General features: G+C 32.8%; 1 protein-coding gene across 9 annotated transcripts in view; it reads right to left on the bottom strand.

Annotated features, from left to right (window-relative positions):
- LOC128162703 (potassium voltage-gated channel unc-103-like) overlaps nt 1–12,970 on the bottom strand; it is a 59,523-nt gene that overhangs the window by 27,722 nt on the left and 18,831 nt on the right. For 6 of the 9 annotated variants that reach the window (XM_052825978.1, XM_052825977.1, XM_052825983.1 and 3 more), the window contains exons 2-4: nt 9,482–9,712; nt 3,963–4,097; nt 922–945 (exon numbers count right to left, since the gene is read on the bottom strand). In XM_052825978.1, the coding sequence (XP_052681938.1) occupies nt 922–945; nt 3,963–4,097; nt 9,482–9,712 (390 nt within the window). The remainder of the gene's footprint in view (nt 1–921; nt 946–3,962; nt 4,098–9,481; nt 9,713–12,970) is intronic. The other 3 variants (XM_052825979.1, XM_052825985.1, XM_052825981.1) reach the window with 1 other exon arrangement.

Genomic DNA, 12,970 nt, shown 5'->3' with positions numbered 1-12,970 from the left:
ACTGTACTATTTCATTTAGTGAGGGACCTTAAACTGTACTATTTCATTAAGAAACAATAATGGTTCCCCACACTGAACAGAGCTGACACACTGACATTGTATCACAGTGTTAAAGCTGCAGTAACAATCCCAGTCAGGGCAATAACAATCCCAGTCAGGGCAATAAAACCCTCACGTCTGCCATGATCAATTGCTAGACATAAACACACCGCTTTACTTCAGTATACTCTGCCTTCTGTTCTTGCTCTATGGAAATATCTTCATGTACATTTGTACAAGTAATAAACTAAGCATATCTTGATGAATATACATGTAACAATTAGTATACATTTTCCAGTAATTAATTAAGAGACTGTTGAATACTAAAACTCACTGCAGTCCCTTATATTTTAGCCAAAGGCAACTTATTCAGCAAGAGTTTTTCCCCTTTATCTCATCTCCAATGATAGCAATGAAAAAAGTGAAAAACATTCAATTATCTTCTTCATTCATCAGCTTTTGATGGGGATGTTAATTGAAATACTAAGTTCTTAAGCATTTAACCATAAACTCTTATGAATGAATTTGACCTGTAAATTTAACTTCAGTCCCATATTGCATAGGTAAGTTATGGGCTAGCTGTCTCAAAGAGAGGATTTAGAGACAAGCTTTGATACAGTATCCTGGTTGTTTGTTTTGTTATTCAAATGAAGTAAGTTTGGCAAAAATGTCATTTTATTGTTAGCACAACTTTTTGGTTTTTTGTTTGTTTGAAAATCTTAATAAAGAACACAATAAGCAACACAATTTCTCTTTTTTGGGGGAAGATATTACAATGATTGCAAAATATTAAAAATTAGATCATTGTGAATTATTAAGGCAGACGTATGGTAGACACAGAGATTAATAACTAAGTGTGGGAAATTATTGACGAAGTATTACCAGAGGATGATCCAGCACAGCAATCTGAAACAAGTCACATGTACAGTAAAACATGGTTATAGCGAACACACTTTTAATGAATTGACGCTTACATCGAACTGATTTTCATTCCCCGTGACTTTATTACATGTTGTAAACTTGACCGATATAACGAATTACGATTATAACGAAGTAAAATTACCTGTCCCTGGGACTTCGTTATAAGCATGTTTTACTGTATTCATACAGAACTAAGGATGTTTTCAAATTATATTAAATTACCTATACAACAAAATTCACTTACAAAAGAAAATCATCAAGTACAATTGCAAAGTTTTAACATTAGCCATCGTGCATGAACATAATATCTTTACTTCACCAAATAGGCTATCCAAAGTTAATTTTAGGTTTAACATCAATCTTAGCCCATAGTTTTCATAGAAATTGGAATTTATAAACTCCTTTCTTTTTTAATCAATCTGTTAAAATTTCAATTCACAAAATCAGCAAATGTTTAATCCATATTCTGTAATATATATTAAAGGATATTAGCTAGGGTTGCCTTTATGTGATTTTTTATACTTTCAAATTGGATTTTTATCTCATAACTTTTCATTTTATTTATCTTATTACTTTCTTTATTTATAAACAATTAAGACAATAAAATGTCTCTTCAACAAACTTCACTTAACCATATAATTTTTGTTTTGATAATATTATATATATTGTACTAAATTAAAAGTTCTAATTTTTTTGGAAACATCTAACACAGAATTGATTTCAGAGAGCCTTTTGTTCAAAATAATGTCAAGAGGTCAAATCTCATCACTGGTTGAGTTATGTGCCATTGCCGGCCCCTTTATTAAACACCTGAACAGCGGATCTGATAAAACAGTACATTACACCGTCTGATTCACTCGGATTTGATTCCCTGCACCAGACACCAATCCACCGATAATCCGCAGAGACGGAGCGGCGGGTCCTAAAATCTGGACTGGCCTCATATGCCTTGATGTACAGCAATGCTAACAATTCAAATGCTTTTCTTTTCAAACAAATTTTAGTGAGAACAAATATTTTTAATGCTTTATTATATTGCACAGGTTGAATACGGACCAAGGTGTCCATATTATAAGAGAATCGATCTGCTTTAAATTTTGGAGTCCCTTATTAGGATTCTCAATGTTGTTCCCATAGTATTACTTGCATACCTGAATCAGAGTGACATTACTTATAAGCCTATTCATTGTTGAAAGTTATTGTTTTTGAGTAAAAACAGTTTCTGTATTGGAGTAAAAACAATTTCTGTATTGGGGTAAAGACAGTTTCTGTATTGGGGTAAAGACAGTTTCTGTATTGGGGTAAAGACAGTTTCAGTATTGTAACCAAGTGTCCAGTTATTTATCAGGGATAAATTTTGAATTTTTCCAAACATTTATTTACTGTAACAAATGTTTATAAAATCAATACTAATTCTTTGATAACCCCAATATTCTAAATGCAAACACCAAAAAAAATCCTCTGTTCACAAAAAGTTAATATTTTGTCTACATCATACATGTACATATAAAAATGGAAAACAACAGCACAACAATATCGTTTATCTGTAACAATATCATTTATCTGTAACAAATATACGGTATACTTGGTTATTTTCGCCTGTGTAATTTTTTACCCTTCAACACATTGCAAACAGTTTTGCCCCATCTTGAATTCACCAAGACACATTTGTGTTTTCCATGAGATGATCTGAGACATTGGAATTCGCCCAGTCTTAAATTCACCCAATGACAACGAGGGCGAAAGGGGTGAAAATAAAACAGGGGCAAATATTTCCCTTTATACAGTAGTTTTCACAAGACTACCCTCTTTTTGAAAACAAAAAAACAAAACCATATTTTCTTGAACACAAACAATTTGCCCACGAAAACATTTAAACATAAAACATTAACCTTCTGTGTTTGAGTTTGTCTGACTGTAACAGTAGAAACCTGACACTGGGCCAGAATCTTCACACCCATTTAACAGACCCATCAACACCTGCTAAACACCGCGATCCCTGCAGTTCATACTTCATTAACAATATTTATCCCTGGTGTCTGGCCTGCCAATCGCCTCACGGAACTGTAATACACAAATCTCACCATGGCTGTGTCTAATTCTACACTTAATGCAACAGACGCTCAAGATCTTGATTATATACAAAGAAAACTAAAACCTGTATGTAACCTTTCTGACTTTTACTAATGCTGACTGCTCAGTCTCTCTTTTGATTGAGAGAGAGAGAGACAGAGAGAGAGAGAGAGAGAGAGAGAGAGAGAGAGAGAGAGAGAGACTAAACCCTGCATGTATCCTTTCTGACTTTTACTAATGCTGACTGCTCAGTCTCTCTTTTGATTGAGAGAGAGAGACAGACAGAGAGAGAGAGACAGAGAAAGACAGAGACAGAGAGAAAACTAAACCCTGCATGTATCCTTTCTGACTTTTACTAATGCTGACTGCTCAGTCTCTTATAATTCTGAGAGAGAGAGAGAGAGAGAGAGAGAGAGAGAGAGAGAGAGAGAGAGAGAGAGGAATTAGCATTGTTCTAAGCCATGTATAATTCTCTTAAGGTTCTTACATTGAAGCTTATATATAGTGTTCATGTGTGACATTTACTATAATTCTGTAACATTTCGTAGTGATTCGAATAAACTAGGTATATAGCCGGATTCTGCTGCCTGGTTCTGTTAGGAAGACATTGCAACAGATCATAAGATTTACTTGGATTTTGAAACATTTGGTGTTAAGAATGAATTGCACCAGATGTTTATAGATGATACAAAACATCAGGTTTGACCGAGTTACTGAGTTCATTTGTATTTCTTCTACAAATGGTTCACAAGGTTGTTTTTTTATCATTTTTATTTGTGTACATTGGGGTTTTTTTTGTATGTTCTATCATTTTCATTGGGTTTTTTTTTTTTGAATCAGTTAGATAAAAACCATCCCCCTTCTCCGTACCCTGACAAGTGTAAGAAGAAGGGGGTGGTTTAAATCAGACTACGTTTAATGATACTTACTATTTTTAAAATTTTTGGCCAGTTCATTCCGCAGGGGAGCATCGGTGATGTCTTCATAGTTAATAATGAACATAATGATTTCTCCCTGCTCATTCTTTACAGGTGCAAACAGCACACTACAGAGGAAACGGCTACCTGTGAAAAAAGGATCATAATCATATTAAACTGAGATCCAAATGCATTTACCTACAATAACTACTAAAATTACCTGTGATAAATATAGATATATATTAGAACGTACCGGTACTAGTCATAAAAATTGACTTTATCAATCAAAACTTAATCAAAGTGTTGATACATATCCTTTCTAGAAATTACTAACATGCCAATAAAATGCCAATTCAATTGTAGTTTTATATGTTGAGACTATATAAAGGACCATATGCTAGAGTCAAACTTTGTTATCTCGAACTAGATGGGACTGTTTAAAAAAACTTCGAGATATCCGAATATTCGAGATATCAAAGGTAAATGCAACCACAGGATGAAACTGTGCCATTCAGTAAACTGAAATGTGACTGAAAGGTAACTGGAGGATAAATGAATGACATAGCTCTTCCATTAAGTGACCCTCTTCCCAGACCTTTCAGTCCACATTCAGTTGACTGAATGGAAAAGCTTTATCCTGTAAAACCTATTTGATTTGCATTTACTTGCAGTACATGACGTCAGAAGTGACGCTATTTCTATAACTCAATCAAAATAAGTCGAAAATTGACATTTTTTAAATCTTTTTACGAATGGGAAATGGAGTGCATGCTTGAACAAGGAAAATTTTTTTGTCAGTTATTAGTCTTGGCTAGTTACATCTCTGATTAAAATATTTTGTTTGTTCAAGCATGCGCTCTATGTTTTCTGACAGAAAAACTGCTTGAAAACAAGCTGTTTATGCTAAAAAGCAAAAACGGCAGGAAAATGTTGTCTATATGATATCACATTTCTAAATTGTGGGCACTTGAATCAAAATGAACATAATGTAAATACATCACATATATATCTGTACAAAGAAAACAAAGAATTACAGTAAAATGACAATGTTCATTTTAGGGGGCCATTTTAGGCCCATATCATAAATAGTACTTTATGCAGTATTTACGCACATGATCTACGATGCAAACAGGGACCGGGGCACCGATAATCTATGTAATAAGAATGCAAAAAATAAACAAATAAAAAAAAATTATGAAACAGGAATTTATTTTACAGACTGATCGATTCTCTCCAAAAGTAAAGAACAGTTTTAGGGGGAAAAAGTCTATGTATTTTGTAAGAATCTTTTTTTAAACTTAGAAATATTATATAATAATCTCTCTCTCTCTCTCTCTCTCTCTCTCTAAAACTTCTTTGACTTATGTTGATAACTAAATAAAACTAAGTTGACAATGATGCAAGGTATGTGTAATTCTTGCTGTGCCCGCCACAATGGTGGCACCGTAGAACATATTACAAAGCTCTATAGAAACAGTCAGACAGAGTGATATCTACACGCCCTGTTTATCAATTGGTCAAAATCTACAGCGGCTGAAACTAACAGGACTGAAATTGATACGCCAGACCCTCTATCGATTGGTCGAAACCTACAGTGACCCAAGAAAAATCACAGACTGCACGAAATAATCATGATGATGTCAGACTCAGTCTCACAGGAGAGCTAACATATTTAACGCAGATTATGTATTTTTTCTGCAATGTTGCCACCTTCATATCCCGAAAGAATTACCAAAGAAAGCATTTTATTGTTTAAATATACCCAGTAATAATCTATTGACTTAAACAGCGTGTTAAATTAACAGTATTATATTCAGTAGCTGAATTTATGTTTTATGTAATTTAACTAGCAAAATAAACATTAAGATAATGCAATATTGAATAATTTTGGTCATGAGTTTTATTTGCACAATTAATTATTTCATTAAATATGACAAAATGTGCAAGTTTGTTGGAATGAACTGAGTATATTTGGCATCTTTTATAATTATATAATTGACATCTATGACATTTGAGGATTGAAGTCTTGTTATTAAGGGACCTGCATGGTTCTTATCATCTGTATCATAAGTGCATGAGGTCTGTCTTCATGGTAAATGTCAAAAACATTTATGACCCCTACATAGATCAGTTTTTGAAAACCTTGCAATGCAGCTGTAATGTATGTGACCTTATGATATTTAATGGGCAAAACTTTACATGTTAATATCGTAACCTCATTTTTAACTAATGGTTATTTGATTACAGTAACGTCATAAGGTCGTTACCAAATTCTGTGACATGCAGCAGACGGCAGAACTGAACTGAACTGACGAGACTGTATGTTAAAAAATATTATCCTCTTTATGAAATCAACTAACCCATGTATAATAAAATGTCTCCCAGACCCAGATTTTTATGCATGAGAAATGACAGTTTTGTTTTTTTACGACCAAAAATATGATCTGATAGAGGCTTCTTTATGAAAAATGTAAACACGTCAATATTTCCGCCGATAGAGATCTCTCAGACTTAATTGTCAATCACTCCAAAACACTCAAAGAAGAAGGAACAGCTTCTATGTTTCACATAAAACCAAACTTGTAGTGTCAATGACCCTCCTTCTTTCATTTTTGATCACTTATATTTGTGTCCATCCATCCATCTGTCTATCCATCCTCTGTCCATTCATCTCTCTCTCTCTCTCTCTCTCTCTCTCACTCTCTCTCTCTCTCTCTCTCTCTCTTTCTCTCTCTTAACAATAAACAATTTTATCTTTTCTTATTAAAACATTAATCAGCCATAGAAGTGAAATATTTTTATATTCTAAACATTAAAATCCACACCGCACATTCAAAACCCAGCACATTCAAAACCCCATTCTTCTTTCTTAAGCCAATAAAAGGAACTCCTAAACATGTAAAAGGCTGATCTGTATCAAAGAATCCATGCATCTTCTTGAAATGAATGTCTTTTAGTGATGTTGAGTAATCTACCAGAGCTTGTCAAAGAGCTGTGAATGCTGCATCGTAAATGCCACTTCACTGCGCCATTCATTGTCCAAAGAGCAGGAACCATTATAGCCCTAAAGACTGATGAACAGAGCACTAAATGTCACTCTGATACAAATAAAACGCTGCGCTGTTCTATCTGTTCAATTCGTTCTGTTCCGATTTGATTTCTCAGGTTTATCCTTTAATTTATATTGCGACAGAACGTGCATGTGAAGTTTTGATAAAAGTTTCTGATGATGTGCAGTATCAAGACAATAATCAGAGCATGTGAATTCGAGGTGGAGCATTAACATGTAACATCAGAATCACAGCACAGTTTATAGATATGAAATCAAGAAAACCACAGTGCAGGCTGTCAGGAAGGATACAGACAATAACAACCTTGTGTCAAGGTTAATGATATGATTGATATCCATACAACACTGAAGCAGTGGTTCCTCACAGCAGCAGTGTTGCCATGGAAATTACTACTGTAAACTAATTTTTATTCATGGTGACTTTATTTCACTATTGACAGGTTTGCAGCAAGAAATACTCATGACGAAACACTGTGAATCTTGCGAAAAATTTTTGCACATGATATTTTGTGTGTGAATAAAACCTGGTTTACATGCAGTAATTTTCTTCACCCAAGTATGCAGTCACTGGTTTCTTAAATTTACATGTCTTTAAAATTTCCTTTTAAGGCCTGTGACTGACTAGTGCCATTACTGTAAATTCCTTATAAAATGCGAGTACTTAATTCCGCGATCCTGCTGTTTTGAATCAAATCGCGAGAATACAAAATCGCGAATGCGAAACTTTTCAACTTATTTCTTATAGTTCTCAACTCTCAAAAAAATATGGGGAGATTTTAAAATTGGCGAAGGGTGGTTCTCTTAATTTTATGCGGATATTAATTCCTTGCATTTAATTAGGAATCTACAGTATCAAGGTTTGCCCAGGACAAATAAAACCACCAAACCTAAGGGTCTCCAAAAAATTAGATAGTTGACTTTATCTCTAAAAGTGCAATATTCTTGAAAGGAGATGAAACAACAATAAATCAATCAATTGGAAATAATAGAAAAAAAACACTTGGTGCTCAAAACTGCTTGCATTTTAAAGTGATTATCAGAACTGTGAAAAATATATCACATCTGAGCAAAACACAAACTTATGAAATTGTACCAATGTAAAAAAAAAAAAGAGATCAAATTATCTATATAGCCCATTATAAGTCACAAGATTTAGTGTGATTTAATTTATTACCAGTGTTTAATGTTAGATAAATAGAAGCTTAGAATTAGAGTCTTTCTAGAAGCAATTTCTCAAACTTATGACCTTCACATATTTTACATATTCTACTTCTGAATTAAAGTGAGCAAAGAGGGCCGTTAAAAACCCAGTGGCTGAGATATTCATTATTGACAAATCTAAAACACAGGGTCTAATAATGAAGCTTTCAAATGCAGCATTCAGAATCAGATCTTTTTTGTGTACTTTTCAATCTGCTTTTATTAAGCAGGTTGATAAAATAACACTGCATGCAGTTTAAATTTGATTATGGAATTGCTTTCAACCGATTCTTTTTAACTTGGAAGCTGTCAATCATTTATCAAAACTCAAAGCACGCAAGTTGCATTTACAGTGATCAAATAGTTTTTGCTTTCTGAAAGACAGTAATTCAATTCTGTCCCATATCACACTGTTTGATTGGCTGAAATAATTGTTTGATTTGTATAAAAACCTTTGCCAAATCGTCACAAATTATCACAAAATGGTTTTCATCAAAAACGTTTCATTCCACATATCATATTATATAACTTAATTTTAAACAATTCATTGTATTTTTAAAAGGAAAAATCCTTCTTTTTCCTGCAATTAATGGTAGAAAATTAATTTATAAGATATAAATTCCCTAGTTAACCAACTTATACTCATATTAACTTGGTTAAAAAATGAACAGTTTACCCTTTTTAATACGGACATCTGAGGATTCAAAATAAAGCAAAACTGTTTATCGAACTGTTGATCGATTGCTACCTCCACTAAGAAATTAAGACCAAAAAAAGCATTTCCCAACTGTTTATGTTTCTCTCTTTGAAGTCATCATGGTAACCTTTACACAAATGGAAGAATTGGCTGTTCAATATGTGTTATCTGCTGATCAACAAAACAATAATGTATTTTCCTTCATTCTTATAGATAATTTGAAAAAAATTAGGAGAAAGGTATAGATATTACAATAGACTTCATGTAAGGCAGACTTAAGGAAGGTAGCCATCTTCAGTAGCCAAGGATGCATGATGATCCACGGTGAATATTCATATAAAATAGAGAAACACCATGGATTGTCACCCTTGGCTAGCAAAGATGGAAGGAAGCCATCAAAGCCAAAAAAATGTAAATAAGCCTAATCACAAAAGTGAAATATTTTTTGTAAGCTAATTATATGCTCTCTACGTTCATAGCTATACCCTTATAAAACACCAAATAAAGCATTCTATCGATCAAATAGATGAGGTTAAAGCAAACTCAACAACAACTAACCCTTACCATCTTTGCGACTGTACATGATTTCCACCTGTTTTTCTTCCGTCCCCTGCAGAGCCTCCTTAATTTGTAGAACTGAGTAGGTACTGGTAGATGAACAATGGAGGAACTCGCACAAACACGACTTCTGCATAACTTCCGCCCGCGAAAAACCGGTGAGCTCACAGAAACCATCATTACAAAAGATGATGGGATATGTCTCGATTTGAGCATTGGCAATCACAAAATTCCGATCTGTAAAATATAAAAAAAATTTAAAAATCAAAGTACTGAAAGTGAGAATTGTTCAGACTGTAATAATGTTCATGTTCCAGACAATGATTTAAGTCTGAATTACAGGGTATCCATAGAACTCTGAAAAACCAGTAATTGTTCTAAATGGAAAATGAATACAAAGTTTTTCACATATTTTTTTCTTCTTGGAATCATAAATGGTCAAGCTTTATTTTCGTTAGCTTAAATTATTTTAATATCAAGGAAGCAAAGGTCTCATTTATTCAACGTTCAGAGGAACATGCCTTTGAAAAAATGTGGAATTAACAGATTTTTAATGTAAACTTATTTTATTGCTGACCATACAAGCTATAGATTGCAGGCCTCATTATCATCAGTGTGTAATATTCTGGTTCCCTGGAGTAACCATGGTAACAACTGAAGGTAATATCTTACTTTGTCTTTGATTTTATTTAATTGTCACGCAACTTAATTAATCAAATTTTTATTGAGGCAATTTTATTTAGCTATTTAATGGTGATAAAAATGTTTGTAACAAATATTTTTCACAGTTGAGCTTTTTTCGGTAAAAATAACAAATACAAAAGATTTGCAATGACACATATAGGTTCCTATATTTCTCATGAAATTTTCTTGTGCATGAATAAAAGGTGATTTACAGTTTATCAATTGATTTATCATAATTGTACAAACTAGGAGTCTTTAAAGTGCAAAATGAAACCCATCAACAGAAATGAGTCATATCAATAATCATATATATGATTTGAATCTCGACTTATACAGGAGAGTCTAGCTACAATCTAAAACATTTTTAAGACAGAGAGTTTTGGGTTGATAGTTTTTTCTAGACAATATAATAAAGTTACATCTAATCAATACCTTCATACAACACTGATAATATCTGAAGCATCAATTTGCCGTAAATCTGTCTCACTCAAGTGTTTGAGTGCTGTCAAAAAAACTGCAACTTCAGCCCACTACAGAAACAAACGTTTAATACACCATGATGCAAAATGGTCCATTACAGAAGCCATAAGTCTCCCTGAGACTAACTTCCCATCTCGTTACAGACCAATAACGTGCAGATTTATTAAGAAGTAAATGGTTTTTTCCCGTGGAAAATCTGCATTTATGTTGTCTATTTTCTTCAATGCACACTGACTCAAATGTTGGAGAAGCGTGCACTGATTCATCTCATCCGTATTGATTGAATCAACTGGCAAGAAACTTATACATGAAAAAAGTAATAACCTCATTTTCTTTTTACTTTTTGCTGCGAGTGCAATAGAGATTTTCCATGTACTAAATTTTTTTTACCACAATCAATATGATCAATGATAGCTTTTTTCATGAGAGAGAGAGATAGAGAGAAAGAGAGATGGGTGTAAAATTTACACCTAATCTCACATAATTCAACCACTATGATCGATCTGACATCAATATTGTTGTCTGCTATCTCGAAATTATCATCATTTCTTATGTCACTATCATTTATTAATCATTTATCGTCATCATTATTTTAATCATCGTTTTCATCTATCATCATCTGAATGCATAAAAATGATCAAATTTTCATATTTTCTTCTTCTTGGGTACTAGTAGTAATATAATTTACAGGCTATTAAGTCAATATATATGTAGCTAATGGCTTCAGCTGACCAACAGAGTTTATTTTCTGCATGAAATATCTTAATTTTTTTAAATTGTTATTTTATCTAAAAATGTAATTGCTCTGCCTTTTTCAATTTTGTACATTACATATAATTATGTATAAAAATTATATATTTTAACTTCAAAAACATTTAATGTTTTATGATGCATATAACAATCACAAAAGTTTTATGCTCGCTAAGTCTTTATATGTTGCAATTTGATATAAACCAATGATATATTTATATATATTTATAAATAACTCCTAATTCTATGCGAATAGTTAATTTTGCATCTGAATCTTGTATCGAATCACAATATCAACAATATCATAAAATTCTACGCATTGAACTTTTGTTATGATTCCATACAGTATATACAGCTATAAAAGAAAATAAAAGCAAGATTTTGAGATCACTGCATTACGGCAGGGAAGCTTCTTGTCATTATTTACGCAGATATTAATTCCTTGCGTTTAATGAGGAATCTTAACAGTACTCGCATAAAATAAGTCCTTATACAGCAGTTCAATTCAGGTCTTCACTGGTATATAGCAGGGTCATTGAATGGTATGTCGTAGACATAACTGTAAAATAACACCCGTTAGGACGGTGGTATACTATATTCAATCAATACGCATAGAGAATGAATGGTTCCAACACAAGTTTTTGACATGCCGATGATGTACACAATTTTTCCACACGATTCCATTCTTTCAGTGACAGGTGATTTACAGACATTCCCATTAATTAGCAGATAGATCTGATCACTCAATGACATTATTCTACAGTCTATTTTAGCCACAGGTGATGTACGCAGTAAAATGAATGAAAATGTTGAGCAATACATTAAGATGCTCCAAAAAACAGAGATATTTTTTTTCTAACATTATACATTTTACATTCACCTTATTCTGTTAGTTAATAGTTTAGATCTAACTATTTATTTATCAAATCACCTTATTCTACTATTGGCGAAGACATTATTTAACTTAATAATTTAAAAAGTAACCTTTTCAACTCCTACCAACTTATAAAAAAGTACTGAAAAAGTTCAAGTAGAAGCCTTTCAGGTAGTCAGAAAAGCTCATTGAACCTTTAAATGATTGACAGTTCAGTTGAGTTAAAAACTTGTTATACTGTAACAATAGAATTCTGATCATACTTCAGTTTTGAATATAAATTTGCTCTACGGAGTATTGCAGTTGAATTATTTGTAATAGATATACAATCATATGGGTCTCACAATACAAACAAAATTACTACAGTATATATACAGGGTTATTTTCGCCCTGTTTTATTTTCGCTTGCAAAATTTTGCCCTGTCTTGAATTCGCCCAGACATAGGTTTCTTGTTTAAAAAGAGATAATTTAAGACCTTGGAATTCGCCCAGTCTTAAATTCAGGTGAAAGGGTGAAAGGGGTGAAAATAAAAAGGGGCGAATATTTTCCTGTATACTGGAATCAATACAGGCATACCTTCTGTAGAAACACCAGAACAAATAAAGATCGAACTGAAGTGTTTGTTTATAGGTTAACAAAAATAGTCAATTTTCTTTATAACTCTATTATTTCATTTAAAGGGGCATGGTAATACATGATTAAAATG

This window comes from Crassostrea angulata, chromosome 9 (genome assembly GCF_025612915.1).
Source record: "Crassostrea angulata isolate pt1a10 chromosome 9, ASM2561291v2, whole genome shotgun sequence".
Classification (NCBI taxonomy): domain Eukaryota; kingdom Metazoa; phylum Mollusca; class Bivalvia; order Ostreida; family Ostreidae; genus Magallana; species Magallana angulata.
This window is presented reverse-complemented; position numbering and strand designations above follow the sequence as displayed.